The sequence below is a fragment of the Macaca mulatta genome, chromosome 16 (assembly GCF_049350105.2).
Source record: "Macaca mulatta isolate MMU2019108-1 chromosome 16, T2T-MMU8v2.0, whole genome shotgun sequence".
Classification (NCBI taxonomy): Eukaryota; Metazoa; Chordata; class Mammalia; order Primates; family Cercopithecidae; genus Macaca; species Macaca mulatta.
The window spans coordinates 90,603,834-90,623,207 of record NC_133421.1 but is presented as its reverse complement, the minus strand read 5'-3'; the positions used below and the strand labels follow the sequence as shown (position 1 = coordinate 90,623,207).

The following is a 19,374-nucleotide window of genomic DNA, read 5'->3' as shown; positions in this document are numbered from 1 at the left end:
GTTGAGGATGAGCTGAGCTGGGGATGAGCTGAGGATGAGCTGAGCTGAGGATGAGCTGAGCTGGGGATGAGCTGAGCTGGGGATGAGCTGGGGATGAGCTGAGGATGAGCTGAGCTGAGGATGAGCTGAGCTGGGGATGAGCTGAGCTGGGGATGAGCTGGGGATGGGCTGAGGATGAGCTGGGGATGAGCTGAGCTGGGGATGAGCTGGGGATGAGCTGGGGATGAGCCCGGGATGAGCTGGGGATGAGCTGGGGATGAGCCGGGGATGAGCTGAGCTGGGGATGAGCCGAGGATGAGCCGGGGATGGGCCGGGGATGCGCCGGGGATGCGCCGGGGATGGGCCCGGGGATGCGCTGGGGATGAGCTGAGTTGAAGGTGGTACAAGGGAACTTCTCAGGCTCTGCCTGCTGCAGGTTTGTATAAAGAATGTCACACAGTGTCATTCTCAGAGGGGAAAAAACAAAACAAAACAAAGCAAACCAGAAAAAGTCATTTTTGTTGGAGAATGTATGACAGGACGCTCGATGTTCATCGCATAGCGGGAAAAGCAAGACTGCAGCCGTGCACACAGAGCAACCCCAGTGGTGGGAGGGAACCCTGCGTGGGGACTGTGGCCATCTCAAGTCACTTCTTCACTGTCTGAGTGTCTAATGGTGCACGGAAACCCCAGCTGCGCAGCCGCAGATCTGATGACGGGCAGTGCAGGTTCCGCATCCACCCTCCAGCCACGGATGCTCTCGGGAGTGGCTGAATGGAAATCCCTGCTGTAGCTTTAAGGGCTGTGCGAAATCAACTGGGCTGTGTGCGTGAGGCCTCCCAACAGCGTATCAGCTCTTAAAGCTTTTTATAGTTAAAAATGGTATTTTAGTCTGTTTTAAATTGCAAAACCAATAACTGTTCTTCCTAAAAAATTCACATCACCCAGAAGTAGATGATGAAAAAAGAATAGTCCTCTTGCCTGGCTCCAACCCCACCTTCTAGAAGTCACTGTGTGGCCAGCCTGCTGTGTAACTAGCCAAGCTTCCTCCCATGCTTGTTCCAGTCTACAGAAGCACAGAGCTTGTGCAAGCATTTTGTACAATCTGATTATTTTACCTTGTGGATCAAGGACATCCAACCAAGTCCTCATAGAAAGATACAACTTAAAGAATTTTAATGGCTGTATAGTATTCTATCACATGGATTTATCATTTTAAATTAACTCTAATTTATCATTTTAAATTAACACCTTCTAGCCCCTCTGTGTAGGTGGGAATTCTCAGATGTGCAAATGGAGCAAGATGAGGGCAGACGGAGGGGCTGCTAATCTGAAGAAAGGGAGAGGAGACTCTGGCTTGGGGCTTGCACGCACCGGAACAAACAGACACACACACACGAGATATACACAGACACACACAGAGACAGAGATGCACACACACACATCACACAGACACACACACACCACACAGACACACACACACCACACAGACACACACAGAGACAGAGATGCACACACACACACCACACAGACACACACACACCACACAGACACACACACACCACACAGACACACACAGAGACAGAGATGCACACACACACACCACACAGACACACACAGAGACAGAGATGCACACACACACACCACACAGACACACACACAGACAGAGATGCACACACACACACCACACACACACACACCACACAGACACACACACACCACACAGACACACACAGACAGAGATGCACACACACACACCACACAGACACACACACAGACAGAGATGCACACACACACACCACACAGACACACACACACCACACAGACACACACACAGACAGAGATGCACACACACACACCACACAGACACACACACACCACACAGACACACACAGAGACAGAGACACACATACTTAGAGACAGACAGACACACACACGCGGCCTTCCACGTGCCTCTGGGGACCCTCCTCCTGTAATCAGCTGCTGTGTACTTAAAAATGCTTAGGAAAGGAAAGCAAATCCTTTGGGGGAAAAGTCAAATTCATTTTTAAGTTTAAGAGCAATGAGTTTTGGATTATCTATGCCATTTCTCTTTCATCATAGGATAGATGACTGAGAAGGGGCATTTTTCAAGGGCTTCAAGAAAAGCCCCTCATTATCATATCAAGAAACTATGGTCATGTACAGCCACTGCCATTCCAGCAAGAGGGGAGACCAGACCATCTGGGTTTCTTAGTCGCCTGACCTTATCTGCCTGCACGAGAATGCATCAAGGACACCAAGCTTGTTAATATTAGACTAAATTCCATTAACTTTTCAACAGACTGGGCTGCAGTTCTAAAGGACAGCCTGGCACCCCCGACACAGTGTCCAGCCACCTCCCAGCTCCGGCTCACTTAAGAGTTTGGGTGGCTCCTGCTTCCTGCATCCAATTCCAGGATTTGTTTATGCTTTCCTTTCCTAATCAGAAGCCTCCTAGTGATGGGAAAGGGCCCTTCCCTCTATCTGCAGGGGATGCCACCCTCATGCCACCACAGGTAAGCAGCGGTGAGCCCGGAGGGGATGCCACCCTCATGCCACCGCAGGTAAGCAGTGGTGAACCCGGAGGGGACGCCACCCTCATGCCTCCCGCAGGTAAGCAGCGGTGAGCTCGGAGGGGACGCCACCCTCATGCCACCGCAGGTAAGCAGTGATGAGCCCGGAGGGGACGCCACCCTCATGCCTCCCGCAGGTAAGCAGCGGTGAGCCTGGAGGGGACGCCACCCTCATGCCACCGCAGGTAAGCAGCGGTGAGCCCGGCAGGTGGGCCTGGTGAGGGGCTTGCTGACGAGGACTGAATCCAGCAGCCTGAATGATTTCCCGGGGTTTGTTTCTTTAATACTTTTCCCCCGACTCTAAAGGTGCTTCAGGCTTAGGGTAGAAACTGTAGAAGACACACAAAAGAAGCCCAATTCAGTGCCGTCGAGGGTGGCACCGTTGGCCAATCTCCAGTCAGGAGCAGGCTCTCCTGGTCTCCATCGTGTGCACATCTGTGTCTGCGCATGGGAAGCACGGCTCTAACTGCTCTGTGATCCGGGTTCTTGCTTGGCATTGTATCTTTTTGAGGAATGTTGTCATGAGCACTTCCTTAGGACACTATTTTTAATGTTTGACTTTTCAGTACCTCCAATAATATCTCATCAAATATTTCATAACTTTTTAACTATTCACGCTCTGTGGACATTTAAGCAAATCTCAATTTTCATTCTTATAAATAACACAGAAGTCATCTGTATCTCTGATTATTTTCTCAAGACAGTATTTTAGGAGAGTCATGACTGGGTCAAAGGGAATGGCTATTTAAGGTGTTTGATGCTTCCTGGCAAGACGCTTTCTAGAAGAGCCGGGCCACTGTCCACCCAGGTTCATTTGAGAAGTGGGAGGCAAACTCCTCTCTCTTTGCAGTAAAGGGCTCAGTAGTTCAAGCTTTATGGCTTGCCTGCCTCAGGGGCTGCCTGATGGTTCTGTGTTTTTATGAACAGAAATCAGCATTCACTATGAGGACAGGAACACAGGGGCTGAGCTGTCATGGGGTCTAAATATCATTCACGGAGATGACTAAGATGCAAGCTTGATATACAATCGAGCATAAGCTGAGAGTTTCAGCTTTCAATTATGTATGAGGGAAGAGGAAGGTTTTCTCAGAATGTGCTTTAGATTTACAGAAAATCTCCACGAGTTTCTGCCGGACTCTGGCAGAGAGATGAGCACCAGGACTGTGCTGACAGAGCAGCTCCTGCCCTGTTCCTCGAAGAGGCCCAGAGCCACCGCCCTGCCCCAGCCTGCAGGGCCAGAGCCACCGCATCCACAGCACGCGGCGCTTGTCAGGGCTGTGTCAGGGTTGAGCCTCAGAGACTGTCTTGTGGTGTAACCACAAATGCGCTGGGATTGGCTGCAGCAGGCTTGGTCTAACAGTCTCCAGACCTCTGTGCCACCCAAGCGTGGCCTCGGGATGGGTCTCACATGATCCTCACCATTAGGGAGTGGGAAGGCCTGCGGTGACCCTGTCAGTTAAGGCAAAGTGACACCTGTCACACTGGCAAGCTCTGGCAAGGTAGGTTTTCTCTTTTTGTTTGGCAACAGGAAGGTAAATGAAGTCTGTTTCTTTTGCGGTTCTACCTTAACCGTGAACACTACTACCACTACCACAACCACTACCACTACCACTACCACAACCACTACCACTACCACAACCACAACCACAACCACTACCACTACCACAACCACAACCACAACCACTACCACAAAACAACCACAACCACTACCACAACCACTACCACTACCACAACCACAACCACTACCACTACCACAACCACAACCACAACCACAACCACTACCACTACCACAAAACAACCACAACCACTACCACAACCACTACCACTACCACTACCACTACCACAACCACAACCACTACCACTACCACAACCACAACCACTACCACTACCACTACCACAACCACAACCACAACCACTACCACAACCACAACCACTACCACTACCACTACCACTACCACAACAGCGACACTCCCACAGCCACGAGCCCTGAGTGTTTATGCTCAAAGACGTGGGACAGACACACGTTCGCTAGGACTCTACTCTCAACCCCGTGCTCCGGGCGTACCTTCATGACGGGCTGGGCGAAATAGCGGGCACTCCAGTCGCAGAACCCCGTCTGCACCGTGGCGGAGATGAAGCTTTTGTGTCCAGCAGCATCGTCTGCATCGTCCGCAGTCTTCAGGGTTTAAGCAGGAGGGGTGGAAGGAAAAAGAAACACCAGTCAGTCATGCCACTCTTAAGCTCAAAAGAGCTCCAGCAGGGGACAAAGGCATTGCCGGGCGCTCCGGGCTGCCCCTAAGGACAGCACTTCTGTGCTCTGCTCACTTCCATATTCTGGTGACCAAGAGCCCCTGAACATCTGGCCTGGGATTGAGGGGCCCGGGCTGAGAACCCCTAAATGTCTGGCCAGGGATTGAGGGGCCCGGGCTGTGAAGCGTGAGCCACGTCTGTCCCATCATCCCCAGGGCCGACCCACCACAGCTCCCAAGTCAATTCTAGCCGACTGTCCAGACAGTGCCACGCGCGTCCCTGTGTGCTGGTCTATCAACCCCAAAAAGCCTCCGCCGCGTGGTCCCAGGACAGCTCCCCTGATGGCCCCGTGACAGCAGGCTGAGAGCGGGGACTCCGTGTGAAGTGGCCTGGACGGAGCGTGCAGCTGTGCAGGCCGGCTGGGCTCCCAGCCCCTGGAGAAAGAGGATGTGGAGCTGAGGAGGACTGAGCTTTGCGTGTTTCCTGTTGTGGAACCTGCGGCGGCCAGGGCTGTCAGAGTCTGTGTGTGTTTGTGCAGTGAGGCTGGGCACCAGGGGTCTCCTGTGCCACGCCATATGCGTGGGGGTGGGCCTGCTGGCATCTCTCCTGCTGTGTCTTGGCATAGGGAGCTCCCCGTGATCCCAGGGCAGGCGCAGTGAGAGGTGCATCCCCCCCACCCTAGGCAGCTGCTCTGGCTCTGCAGTGAGAGCCGTGGCCCAGGGCGGGGTCAGGTGGGGGCGCTGCACGTGCCGGCGGCACTGCTCCCCAGGACCGTGGCCTCCTGTCCCCATCAGGGGCTGGCCAGGAGGCTGACCCTGCACTTGGGGCTCGGTGGTGGTTCTTGCTCCTCCTCTGCCAAGACACGGAAAGTCCAGGTGGGCTGGGGCTGAGCAGCACCTGTGGGGACCTGCCTGCTCCTGCTGTGACAGCTCTTCTACCCCAACATGGCCGTTCCTGCTCCAAGGCACCCTGCAAGGCGGCCACTAACTTCTTTTAAAATCACTGAATGACCAAGCGAGCCCCGGACCCCACTCCGTTGCTGAGCTGATCATGCTGTCAGAACCCAGAGCAGCTGGGTGTGCTGGGTGTGCCCTGAACCACCTTCCTGAGCTCCGGTGCCCTCAAGTGACAAAGTGGCAACGCCTGGACGAGACAGCCGAGGTCTCCAGACCAGCCACCGCCTCACAACGCTCGCACAACCCCAGCAAAACAAAGCACACATTCCTCTCTCCAGAAATTTCTTTTTCAACTTAGTTAAAGGCAAAGAGAGCGCACCTATTTATGCAGTGTACTTGGACATTCACAGAAAAGACAACCCATTCAGAACAAACGCTCTGTAGTGCAGCTGCCCCTGAGGGGACGCAGAGTGCTGTACGCCCAGGAAGGGGAGAGCCGGGTAACTCCACGCTCCTGTTTCGTTACATGGAAGCTGCCAAGAATGGTGAACCCAAAACCAGGGGCGGAGAACCAGGACAAACCTGGCAGTACTCCTAAAGAGTGCAGGCAGGGGGTGCATGAGCAAGGGGCAGTGCCCGACGTAAACAGCCTGAGGCCGAGGCCATGAGCCCCCATCTGAGAAGCAACACTATCAGTGTCCAGATCACGAGGCAGCCGGGGCTCCGTACCTGCTCTGGGCCCTTGTCGAACATCTTCCGTGTCCGGGGGAACTGGTGGGAGTGAGGGGTGTATTGCGCCCCCGCGGGGCCTGTGGTGCCCGGCCGGCCAGAAGGCAGGTCTCGGCTGACCGGCTGCTTGGCCACGTCATTGGTCAGGCTGGAGCTGCTGGTGCTGGACGCTGGAGGGGAGCCCCTGCCATTGGGAGAAAAACAAACACTGCGTTCTCTGTGGAGTCTGGAGCTTCGAGGGGAAACATGGAACAACTTCCTGGGCCACCTGCACCCTCCCAGATACCACCAGGGCCCAGGGTGTCCTCAGTCTCCCGGCACACCAGCTGCTGGTGCCGAGTCCATGCTGCTCAGTTGCCCGACTGGCAGGGGGCAGGGGTGTCCCTCATTGAACTCCAGCGCCCTGGAAGGCAATGTGGACAGCACGAAACCAGCTCAGAGCCGAGTGGGCCGGGATGCGCAAGCTCAGCGCACAGCAGTGCCACGTCCTGAGGTGCAAACACCTGTTGGTTACCCACTTGGAGATCTAGATCCCCTCTTGAGAACTCTGAAAGGCCACAGAGACCAGGCTTAGTTCAACTTTTGCTGAGACGATGTGCAAATGAAGGGTTTCTCAAGATAGGGGAGAGTTCAAGGCAGGGTACCGGGGTGTCCAGGAGGGAGAGGGAAAGAGAATGCCCATTAGAGAGGGGGGAGGAGATGAAGCCAAGACAGGGCGGGGAAGGAGGAGGATGGGGAGGCTGACTCAGGGAGAGCTCAGCCCGTGGGGCCCTGGTGACCACTATGGACCTGCAGGCTGAGCGGGCGGCACTTACCCCGCCTGGTGGATGTGCACACCCTTGTTGGTGGGGCTGGCAGGGGCCGACTGTGTGAGGGAGGAGGTGTCCAGGACGCGCTGCGGCCGGGCATTCACGGTGGCCTAGGGGCAAAGGCATGGGGGTGTGAAGGTCAGACGGGACGCGCTCTGTGGAGGCCGCCACAAGAAGCAGAGGCTGGTGGCTGCCGTGGAGCCGCTTCAGTCCCAGAAAAGGCCTTTGACCGAGGAAGCGCCAACACCAATGGAAGGCCCCAGCTGGATTCCCCCTAAATGCAACCCCAAGCTCAAAGGGCATATTCTTTACTCTTAGAGGACACGCACCCGCTGGGCCAGCCCTGGCGTGGCCGTGGGAGCTGGGATGTCTGGGGAGGAAGCTCTGCCTGAGGCTCCCAAGGGGTCAGGGCCTGAAGCCTCTGAGATGGACGAAGGCCCGCCCTCCTCACCTTCCCTGCCAGAGGGGCGGCTCCTGGGCGGCCTCAGTGTCCTCCCCCTTGCCTGAGGCTGGGCCTCTGCACCGTCCTGGCCTTGAGTCCAGTGCTCCCCAACACCTCAGTTCTCCGGTCAGAGGCTGTGAGTTGAGGCCCGGGAAGAATCCACCAGCCGTGCTCTTTCCGGAGCCGGGTGACGGTGGCATTCGTGGAGGGTCAGGGAGGGCTTCATCTACCCAGGACCTGGCTGGTGGGCATGGGGTGGAAAGTCACCATAGCCCGAGGCCTCCACGCAGGCCACTGTTTACACCCCCGTGTTCCTCAGGAGGCCATGGAAACTGTCCAGGGTGCAGCAGCATCAGGCAATGCCTGCAGGGGGCCTGGGCTCTCTCCAGCGGCAAAATGGGCTCTGCTGCCTCGGCTGTGATGGGGCCTGGAACTCAAGACCGCCCTTAACACCCCCCTGGCCAAGGGGCTGTGGTCATCCTTCCCCATGGGCGCACATGGGTGGTGCCAGGTGCACTGCATGGACGGGGTACCTTCATCTCCAGGGCAGACGTGGCTGAAACCTGCCCTGGGGAGGGACGCACTGGCAGGGGGAGGGGACGGCTGCTCCCAGGGGGGTGGGGAGCAGGGTGGTGCACAGGTGGCACAGCCTAGTGGGCAGCATGAGGCTCCAAACCACCCCCTCAATGCAGCCATCTGCAGATGAAGCCGAGACCCTGGGCTCTGTGAGCCTCCTGCCACAGACACCTGCAGGGCTTGAAATTCTACCACAGAAAAAGATTTGTACCAGCTTGAGCCCTGGCATTCAGGGGGTAAGTGGTTTTGCTTTGATTTTTTAAGCGGGTTTGCTGTGGATCTGGAGACCAACTCTCGGTGTTAGTGAGCATCTGTGAGAAACCATGCAAGCCAGGGCGTGTGCTGCCCGGCCGCCGACAGGACCTCGCGAGGACCCAGCTGCTTTGGGGAGGTTTTGTTCTGAATGCACAACCTGGGGGCTGCGGGTCCCACTGGGTTCTGGACTCCAGAGGCTGTGTGCGTTCGGAAGGGCCTGATGGTGCCAGGGCAACCTCCTTTGTGATCAGGAGGACGGGGCCAGCTGCTCTGTGAAGGTGCCCACCGATCCCGCAGGCATGAGCCATTCCCTGAGCGCCGGCCCATCCCAGGCTGCGCTGCAGTCAGACAGAACCCCGTCCTGCAGGTCTGCATCCGTGTGGAGCCTGCACTGTCTCACGGCCTTTTTTTTTTTTTTTTGAGATGGAGTCTGGCTCTGTCTCCCAGGCTGGAGTGCAGTGGCCGGATCTCAGCTCACTGCAAGCTCTGCCTCCCGGGTTCCCGCCATTCTCCTGCTTCAGCCTCCCGAGGAGCTGGGATTACAGGCGCCGCCACCACGCCCGGCTACTTTTTTGTATTTTTAGTAGAGACGGGGTTTCACCGTGTTAGCCAGGATGGTCTCGATCTCCTGACCTCGTGATCCGCCCGCCTCGGCCTCCCAAAGTGCTGGATGTCTCACGGCTTTTAATTAGTCACTTAGAAGTTAGGAACCTTGAACCTGCAATTCAGCCAACAGAACACCAACGAAAACAAAAGAATCCTGCAGTCTTCACTCATGTAACATCGATGCTTCCCAGATCGCCCTTCCTTCAAAACGCAAATAGCAAGAAAATGGAACCATAACTCGTCTTGAAGCAACGTTCCTATTTTATAAACGACAAGAGTTGTTCTTTCTGAACTTGTTTTGTTTTGGTATTAAACTATTTGGCCAGCCCTAGACACACACAATCATCCCACAAAACCTGCCAGACATATGATCCCTTCAAAAGTCTAAAAAGAGAAAAGCAAGTTTTCGACTCTGAACTTTATATGTGCCTTCTCAAAATGTCTGGAAAAACAGTGGGAGGTGACGGGGAAGACAGAGAACTTCTGGAGTTGAAATGAAGCCTTCAGCAAAAACCCACACATGCTCAGACGCTCACGGAGCACAAAGGCTCAGGCACTGCTGGGCTGAGGCGGGTGACTCAGGAGCCCTGGGGTGTCCCGCTCAGCTGCCCGGGGTCTGTGCAGCTCCCGCCCCACCACCCTGCACGGAAGCGCCCGCGGGAGCACCGTGTGGGAGCCGTGGTGACGAACCCTCTGCTGTGTCCACTCTTCGGGGAAGGGAACTGATCCTGGCCTCAGCAGGAATTCTCACAGCCTCTGGGGTTATGAGATGAGATCATCCTGCTTTCACATGGCTTGTACCTGTGGCTACTGTCACAAAACTAATTTTCTACCACTTTTGGAAATCTTGTGAGAGATGGACACACCCCTGGTTCAGGAACACCCCCCCCCCATGTCCCCCCTGCGACCGATTAGTGTAGTGACCACAGGGTGTCAGCCTGGAGGAAGCCTTCTTTTAGCCATGCACTTCCTATTTGTTCAACAAAGATTTACTCAGCGTTGATTGTGCTGGATGTGGGGCCAAGACTGTGAACATGAGCAGCACGTCCCTCGGGGGTGACCTGGCAGACCTGCCTGCCTGTGGCGTCGGTGTGAGGACAGGGCACTCAGCGAGCAGGGGCGCGGCTGGGGCAGGGGCAGAGGCAGAGGAGGAGCAGGGAGAGTCCTTTCTGCCGGTCCCTGCCACCATCTTAGCGCAGCACCAGGAAGGGTGAATAGAGAAGGCACAGCGCTGGCAGAGGCTGGGTTTGGAGGTGCAAACTGGAGGCCTGAGAGCAGCCCATATAGCCTCAGTGGGCCAAGGCCTGCCTCGAGGACACAGCGCCCTTCTCAGCGTGTACACCCCCAGAACCCCAGCTCGCTCACAGCCTGCAGTGTTCTAGGGTGTGCAGACACGCCCTCTAGGGAGGTCTGAGTCCAGAGAGGACGGCAGCTGTAAGACGGTCAGGGTGACGGCTACAAGACAGGGCCATTCTTCCACGCCCCAAGCCAACCTTCAGCGGTGGCAAATAGGACTTTGTTAACAGTCGAATTCTCAGCACAGACGCTCTCTTGGGCCAGTGTACACATAAACACTCTTGGAAGATGGAGTCCCGGGCATCTTTCATCCCCCCCTGCCTGTGTGCCGCTGGTGGAGCGGGGACTGGAATGAGACCCACCCTGTCTCCTGTTCTGGGAGCGCCACCTCACAAGGACACGGGGGGTCTGAGCCAATGCAGATAAAAATCCCGTGCATTTCAGAGACGTGGACAGTGAATTTTCCCGCTGGGTCTTGACACAGTCAGGGCTGCGGATGCCAGTGTCAGCTTCTGGCGGCTCTATCTTGGGAGGAAGTGGAGTATTTCAGAAATGTTCCTGTTAATTTTATATCGAGGATCTGGACTCATGTGTGAGAAACTCTTAAAAAGGGATTCCCAGAGGATTATCCAGAGGCACTTTGGGGCTAAGAATAGCGCAGAGGCTGCAGGCTGCTTGGTGGGGGAGAAGAAGCCCCTGCAAAAGCGTGTGCTGCTATTTCTTCAAGTCATTTTTCTGCAAACTGCGTTTCCTAGATACATCCTACGAACCCTTCCTTTGGAAAAGTATGTCCTGGGTATTATTCCATTAAAGCAACATGGTGACTCTTAACTAGTTGCCCAGTAGTTACAAAGGAAGCCTTAAGGAGTTTCACTTGGTGTCACGGCGCCCTCAGTCCTAGGTGCTGCGGGAAGAGAACTCCACGTCAGTGGAGGCCGAGGTATCTCAGCCCACCAGCTCCCTCCCTCCTCAGAGCCAGGCGTGAGGGAAGGCTCGGGAGGTTCTGGAGTTGCTGTGGCCCCTTTTCCACAGAGGATGGTGTGATGGTCAAGGAGGTGACGGCGACAGACGCGGGTGCCGACAATGCAGCTTGCTGTGTGGATCCCTCTCGGCACCCGGGCGGCACAGGGACAGGGCTCTGTACTTCTTACCACAGCCCTAGTGGGGTGGGGGTCGTACCACGATCCCAGTTTTAACTTTTAGAGATGGAGAAATGCAAGCTGAGAGGCATGAAGTCACTGGCTGAAAGCCAGGAGAGCTAGAATGGGGCTCAGGGCAAAGCTGGTGCTGTCCCTGCCTGAAGGAGCCTCAGGCCCTAAGAGCCACCCTAGTGCCTCGTGGCTATGAACCCCTGCGGGGGTGCCTGTGGGGCAGCCGCTGCCTGCAGCTCCACAGAACAGTCTCATTGAGAACAGATTCCTGGCCACCACCCCAGAGCCCGGAGTCTGCATCTCCGCAGGGAAACAGGGCATCTCCGTCTGGATGGGCTCTCCAGGGGCGCTTCTGCTGTAGCTGGGCAGGGGCCCACGGGCCGGCATGGGGCAGTGTGGCTCTAAGGCAGGGCCACGTCTGATTCTGTAGCTAATCCAGGCCGATGCTGCCCTCGTTCCCCAGGTCTGCAGGGAGGGGAATGAACACGCACGTGAAAAGCTTTCAAGCTATAGACGTGACATGTGTCCAGGCTGTTCATTAGTGCTGCTGGTGTGCCATATTCCTGGGGTGGCTCTTCCCACTGTTCTGAGCATCCCTCCTTTGGGTGGAGGTGCAGGAACTAAGACAGGTGAGGCGAACGCTTGCTGAGGATGCAGAGGGTGGTCACGCCCGTGGCTTGGTGGGAGAGGCAGTCGGACACTTCCACGCAGCAGGTCACCACTGAAACCAGGCAGGGGTGGCCCGGGCAGCACGGCCTTCAGGGGCTGGAGGTAGAGCTCACGATTCCCGGAGGGGCCCTGAGCTGGGAGAGAGCCCGATGGCTTCAGAGAGGTGTGGTTCTAGAGGGAGGGATGACGGCGACAACAGAGAACTGTCCGTCTCAGTTAAGGAAATGCTGTTTGACGAGATTTAAAAGAAATCAGAATATCTATATGCAGATCGGCTGAGATCACTGGAAGAGAAATTTCAGAGAATTTCAGAGGTAAAGACAATTTTAGCAAGTGCAGAACTACTTTGGTCGAGAAGCTAATTGCAAACATGCTGAATTAAGAAACCCTTACGATTGAGGCAGCTTGAGAGAACAGAGGGTAGGCACAAACAGACCGGGCTCTCTGGGTTCTAAGAGATGCTGTCAAGTAGGAGGAGAGAAAATTCTGGCATGACAGTGTGATTTTAAAAGCAATGTATCCATGGCCGGGTGCAGTGGCTCAGGCCTGTGATCCCAGCACTTTGGGAGGCCAAGGCAGGTGGATCACTTGAGGCCATGAGGTCAAGACCAGCATGGCCAACATGGCGAAACCCCGTCTCTACTAAAAACACAAAAATTAGCTGGGTGTGGTAGTGCGCACCTGTAATCCCAGCTACTCAGGAGGCTGAGGCAGAAGAAATTGCTTGAACCTGGGAGATGGAGGTCGCAGTGAGCTGAGATCGCACCACTGCACTTCAGCCTGGGTGACAGAGTGAAACACAGTCTCAAAAAAACAAAAACAAAAACAAAAACAAAACCTATCCATAAGTAACTCACGGTACGAAAGCATGAAGCCAGGTGTCAGGCTTAGGATGTTTAGTGCTTTGGCATATGCTTTCCTGGGTATCTCAATGTTTATTTTCACTCTCTTTTTTACTTTGTTTTGAGATGGGGTCTCGTTCTGTCACCCAGGCTGGAGTGCAGTGGTGTCATCTCAGCTTACTGCAACCTCTGCCTCCTGGGTTTGAGCAATTCTTGTGCCTCAGCTTTCTGAGTAGCTGGGACTACAGGAGTGTGTCACCACACCCAGCTAATTTTTGTATTTTTAGTAGAGACTGTTAACCAGGCTGGTTTTGAACTCCTGGCCTCAAGTAATCTGCCCGCCTTGGCCTCCCAAAGTGCTAGGATTACAGGTATAAGGCACTGCACCTAGCCAGTGTTTCTTTTCTTTTCTTTTTTTTTTTTTTTTGAGACGGAGTCTTGCTCTGTGCCCCAGGCTGGAGTGCAGTGGCGCGATCTCGGCTCAGTGCAAGCTCCGCCCCGCCGGGTTCATGCCATTCTCCTGCCTCAGCCTCCCAAGTAGCTGGGACTACAGGCGCCCGCCACCTCGCCCGGCTAATTTTCTTGTATTTTTAGTAGAGACGGGGTTTCACCGTGTTAGCCAGGATGGTCTCGATCTCCTGACCTCGTGATCCGCCCGTCTCGGCCTCCCAAAGTGCTGGGATTACAGGCTTGAGCCACCGCGCCCGGCCTATTTTCTTTATCAGTCACTTAGGTCTTCATCTTATAAGTAGATCAAAATGTCACGGGATCCTTGGGGTGTTGCTTTGCCAGCCAGAAACCTCTGGGACTGGTGATGCCTTTGCCCAAGTTTTCACTTGGGCCCACTGGACTTGTTATGCCCATTCAGCCTGGCAGGCTGCGCTTGGCTCACACTGCTGGCCTGAATCTCACACCTGCCAGAGGCAAGCCAGGCGCAGAGTGGTGAGAGTGAATGTGGGGTCCAGCCACTGTGCAAGCCACACATGCAGGGCAGCTCTAGGCACTGGCATGGGTGCCAGCTCCCTGCAAGGCTGTGGCTGGGCCAGGTGTACTACAAGCAGCTTCAACAGCTGGCACTGGGGACCACGGTGGCACCTGGAAGCTTGGAGACACCAGGAACTGCAGAGCCCCAGAAATGGCATCATAGCCCTATCTCGGGGAGCTCCTAGGTCTGGGTTCCCTGAAGGGCCGCAGCTCTTCTCTCCTCTTCTCTTCTCTCCTTCTTCTTGTCTGCAACATGGCAAGCAAGGGGCATGTTTCAGCCCTGTTTGTGTTATAGCTCTTGTAGCCCTGCCATTTGGCGGGTCCTGAGTTCTTGTCCTGCGTCCAGGAAGAATGAGGTACATGGACAAGTGGAGGGTGAGCAAGCTGAAGAGGAGCTTTATTGAACAATAGAACAGTTCAGAGGAGACCCACAGTTGGTAGCTCCTCTCCAGAGGCAGGTTGTCCTGACGAGTGTTCTGCTCTCAGCAGAAAGGAGACCCTGGAGTGGGTAGCTCCTTTTCGCAGCTGGTTTTCCTGACGTCTGCTCAGCTCTCAGCAGAGAGGAGACCCTGGAGTGGGTAGCTCTTCTCTCAAGGCAGGTCATCCCATTGTTTCCTCAAGTCTGGCTGAGTCCGGGGTTTTTATGGGCTTCAAAGGGGGAGGAAGTGTATGCTGACTGATTCATGAGCAGCTATGGGCAGGCTCGGAAAAAGCACCATAAGCTCCCATTCTGGTTCATCAGCCCAGCCCCCAGGCTTCAGGCCATCCCTGGCTTGAAGGTGGCACTTCACCGGCGACCCGCCCCTTTCCGCCCAGGACCCTGTTTGCCTCCTGCCATCATCCACAACACCCAGGCTGATTGTGCCGAGGGGCACCTGCAGGCTAGTGCCAAACTGCCCTCAGTTCCTGCCCTCAGCCTCCCTCCCATGCTCGTTGGTGCCCAAAGTCCAGAGGGGGCTGAGGCAGCAGGAGGTTGGCATGTTAGCCCTGCCTCGAGCGTGTGCACAGCTGGTGGGGTTGCAACAGCACCTGGGTTCAGCCTCAACTTTGCTCCAAGACTGAAGCGGGTGCCAGGAGCAGGGAGAGGCCAGGCAGCGGGAGTAGACACTTCCGAGCCTGCGGGCGTAGAGGGTGCTTCCTGGGCCCCTGACAGCACGGAGGGGCCATGCCAGGTGGCTGCAGCTGCGCCTGGGAGGGTGGGGCTCCTGCCTGCTCCTGGTCCCCAAGAACAGAGATGGCTGGGTCTGGAGCCACCGCTGGATGGCTGCAGCTGTGCCTGGGAGGGTGGGGCTCCTGCCTGCTCCTGGCCCCCAAGAGCACAGAGATGCCTGGATCCAGAGCTATGGCTGGGCGGCTGCAGCTGCGCCTGGGGAGCATGAGGCTCCTGCCCTGTCAATTTGGAAGGGGGTGGGGATTCCTCCTGTTCCTGCCTCCTGCCAGCTTTGTGGAGCACGTGGCCCTGGCCGTGCCTCCCCAGCTATAGCTGACGTCATGGCAGTGGCTGCTCCAAGACAGGCTGCCACTGCCATCAGTTTGACCTTTCGTTAAGTACACTGATTTCTCATCTCTGTCTGCATGTATGAGTCCTGCAATAGACGCAGCAGCCAGCGCATGCACACACTCTTCACAGCATCAAGAGGCTGCAGCAGTGCTTCTAGGTGAGTTTGTACATTTATGCTCATGCGTTTTCTCATAAATTATAATATAAGCAGTGATCATGAGCATGTGTGCCCTGACAGGTGACCACCTGTGGCTTGAAGGTTCTTTCTTGGCATTGTCCTAAAACCACAGGGTGAAAACTGCTGGGGCCACATGCAGGCTCCTGAGGGGCGTCAGTTCCTTCTTTCTACTTCTACATAGTCTGAAATTTTCCTCAAAAAAACCTAAAAGCAGGCCAGGTGCAGTGGCTCATGCCTGTAATCCTGGCATTTTGGGAGGGAAATGTGGGTGAATCACTTGAGCCTAGGAGTTTGAGACCAGCCTGGGCCACATGGTAAAACCCCATCTCTACAAAAAATACAAAAATTAGCTACACATGGTGGTGTGCCCCTGTAGTCCCGGCTACCTGGGAGGCTGAGGTGGGAGGATTGCTTGAGCCCAGCAGGTCGAGGCTGCAGTGAGCCATGACTGGATCACTGAACTCCAGCCTGGGTGACAGAGCAACACCCTGTCTCAAAACAAAACAAACAACACCCCCAAAACTAAATCAAAGGAAAAGGAAGCAAAAAGCAAAATGAAAACCCCAAGCCCATGGAATGGGAATCGAAATACATCAGATACACATGAAATCAGACCACATCTCTGGAGCTGTGTGGGTTCTCTCATACAGAGTTGGTGGCAATTTCTGTATTTGAATATAGAATTCTACGGGGCATTCCATAGTAATAAGGCTGTTTTAGACTCTGATGAACAAAAATTTGGCTCCAGAGTTAAATATCTAAAATAGGCTCATTTCTCTGTAAAATGAAATTTAATCCCTTCAGTTCCTAGAGCAGGAAAATAAGGCATTTCTTGAAATTAAAATGAAGACAAGAAAGATTTATGCTTCCAAATGCTTTAGTAGCAATGTTTACTCTCGAACCCACACACACTTATATACGCTCAGACACACACACACACACACACACACACACACACACACAAGCTCATGCTGCATTGTGCTATGTACAGCAAGGTCTCTAGCAGATGCCTTCTCTTGACTCTGGTCTCCACTCCTCTGGCTGTGGCGTGTCTGCCGGAGTGACGGCCATGTGCCTTAAGGTCTGTGTGTCATTCTAGGACAGCAAAGCAGGCACAGAAGGCAAATGCCACTTTTATGGGGGTTTCTGGAGCTCAATCAGATAGCACGACAAGGTCCTGTGTTCGAGTTGCCGTAACCTGCTAACGTGAAAGGTACATGCAGGTGCTTAACTGCCTCACCACGGGGGGAGAAGGGGGCGGGCCGTCCAGCTAGACTACGTGTCACACACAATCCAAAAGGGCGCTGGGCTGTGGAGGCCGTGCTGGGACGTATGCTGCAAAGCAGAGAGCAGTGGCTTGTGTGCTACACATGCTTCCCAGGAGGAGCTATTTAACAAGTGGAGGCCGGGCCCACAGGAGTGCACTTAACAGTCCTCATATTTCAAGATTAGGCACTCGGATTACAGTTTAAAATAATTCAGGCTAATTTTTTTAGTAAGGTTAAATACACTAAAGCCACTGAAAAATAAACTTAAATTGGCTGAATACTGATTTCATCACGATCAAAATACTCAAGAAGCTAAATTAACTGGGGGAAAAGGATCAAACCTAAATAGCGCTGGCCTCCAACTGTGCAGTCAGGACAGAGCAGGGGTGGTCCAAGGCCACAGCCATCCTGTGCCTCCAAGAGAAAAGAAGAGGCCACCGGACACCCCTGTGTGTCAGAGAACTGCCGGCTGAGACGGCGAACTGGCCCTCAATTCTAAAAACTTACACCGTTTATCAATGTTCATAAAACGCTTTTAGAATTATTTTAGTGAAAATGGCTATTTAAAACCCAACCTTGAAATTTTAAACTAAAAGTGGTAGAGGCTATTTAGAGTCTAAAAGGGCAGTGGTAAGTGGTAAGAACTGATTTTCCCTAATCCGTGGCAGGCACATGTGACGATTTCAGTCCTAATCCTCCAGGGCGTCAGCTCATCTCAGAGGCCTCGAGACCTGCTGCTCTGACTTGGGGGCTCCATGGGTGGTTTCCTCAGGGGTGCTTGTGCAGTCTTACGACTTTCTTTTCTTCCTTATTTCCTTCCTACCTGCTTTACTGCCTCCCCCTCTTGGTCTCAGACCACAATAAGTAGCAAACATACATTTTTCAACATTATTTTAAAAGACACGGTCTCGCTCTGCCACCCAGGATGAAGTGCAGCGGCACAATCATAGCTCACTGTAGCCTCGAGCTCCTGGGCTCAAGGGATCTTCCAGCCTCATCCTCCTGGGTAGCTGCGTCCACAAGTGCTTGTCACCACACCTGGCTAACCTGTTACTATTCTGTAGAGATGGGGTTTCACTGTTTCCCAGGCTGGTCTCAAAACACCTGGGCTCAAACAATCCTCTCACCCTGGCCTCCCACAGTGCTGGGATTACAGGTGTGAGCCACCGCACCCAGCCTAAGTTTTATTTTTGTATTTATCCTATTCTTAGTTTAAAAGCAAATAATTATATTATTTCTTAGTTTTCCTACCGCATAATGAAAACACTAACTTAATTGACTGGCTATTTTCAATAGGCCAGTGACACATAAAAGAAATCGGAGGAGATGGCCTGCTGCCTGGGGATGAGCGTTGCCAGGTGCCTGTGCAGCTGGCCACACCACACGGTGACGAAGGAAGCAGCAGAGTTCGCGGCAGGGACGCGGTGACGAAGGAAGTAGCAGAGTGGTCCGCTGCAGGAGGGGAGGCCAGTGCAGAATTAAACAATCTGGATCTTTCCAAGTTTGCCAATAGGCTACTTGTGACTATTACCCGTGATACTATAAAGAACAGGCTGGGTGCAGTGGCTCACGCCTGCAATCCCAGCATTTTGGGAGGCCAAGGCAGGCAGATTACGAGGTCAAGAGATCGAGACCATCTGGCCAAAATGATGAAACCCCATCTCTACTGAAAACACAAAAATTAGCCAGTGTGGTGACTCACACCTATTGTCCCAGCTACTCGGGAGGCTGAGGCAGCAGAATTGCTTGAACCTGGGAGGCGGAGGCTGCAGTGAGCTGAGATTGCGCCACTGCACTCCAGCCTGGCAACAGAGCCAGAATCCATCTCAAAATAAATAAATAAATAAAAGAACTGAAGCAGCAGCAACTGTAGACAGTAAGGTGATTTCAATCTGTCAGGAATAAGACATAACCAGACCAACAGAAAATAACTTAGTTGAAGGAACCGAAAGCCACACAAGTATAGTATCAGCAAAAGGAGCTGAGGAGCTGCAGGAACCCCGGCTTGACGGCCGGCCAGGACCCAGAAGGCTGCAGCAATGAGAGGGGAGACTCGATAGCTCACTTGGAAAAAGCAATGGACGAGGACGGAAAGCCGTGGCTCCTCAACCCTGCAGACCCTGGCAGTGAGTGACACCCAAGTCAACTCCGCAGCGGGGTCGGATGAAGACGGAGAACACCGCGGAGGCTGCAAGAGTGTGGCCTTTCCCTGCATTCTTCTTGCAACATTTCTGTAAGCTTTTGAAGTTTTATCAAAAAGTTACAAAAAATGTTTTAAGTGCTATAATGAGTGACTTCTAATTCCATGTAAATCATCCAACTTCCATAAGCAACTAGAAAACCAGGAAA

General features: G+C 54.1%; 1 protein-coding gene and 1 long non-coding RNA gene across 6 annotated transcripts in view; one reads left to right on the top strand and one right to left on the bottom strand.

Moving 5' to 3' along the window:
• Positions 1-19,374, bottom strand: part of RPTOR (regulatory associated protein of MTOR complex 1) — a 412,728-nt gene that overhangs the window by 34,300 nt on the left and 359,054 nt on the right. For all 4 annotated transcript variants that reach the window (XR_013407456.1, XR_013407455.1, XM_015120520.3 and 1 more), the window contains 3 exons: positions 7,264-7,367; positions 6,449-6,632; positions 4,639-4,749 (listed from right to left, as the gene is read on the bottom strand). Coding sequence is in view for 2 of the 4 variants with exons in the window: in XM_015120520.3 (XP_014976006.1) it covers positions 4,639-4,749; positions 6,449-6,632; positions 7,264-7,367 (399 nt within the window). In the remaining 2 variants the exon portion in view is untranslated. The remainder of the gene's footprint in view (positions 1-4,638; positions 4,750-6,448; positions 6,633-7,263; positions 7,368-19,374) is intronic.
• Positions 13,487-14,954, top strand: LOC144336081 (uncharacterized). Of its 2 annotated transcripts, none has more exons than XR_013407505.1 (2): positions 13,487-13,631; positions 13,971-14,954. It is a non-coding gene; the product is annotated as an uncharacterized LOC144336081 (long non-coding RNA). The 2 variants fall into 2 exon arrangements; XR_013407504.1 differs by having other exon boundaries at positions 13,492-13,631; positions 13,963-14,954.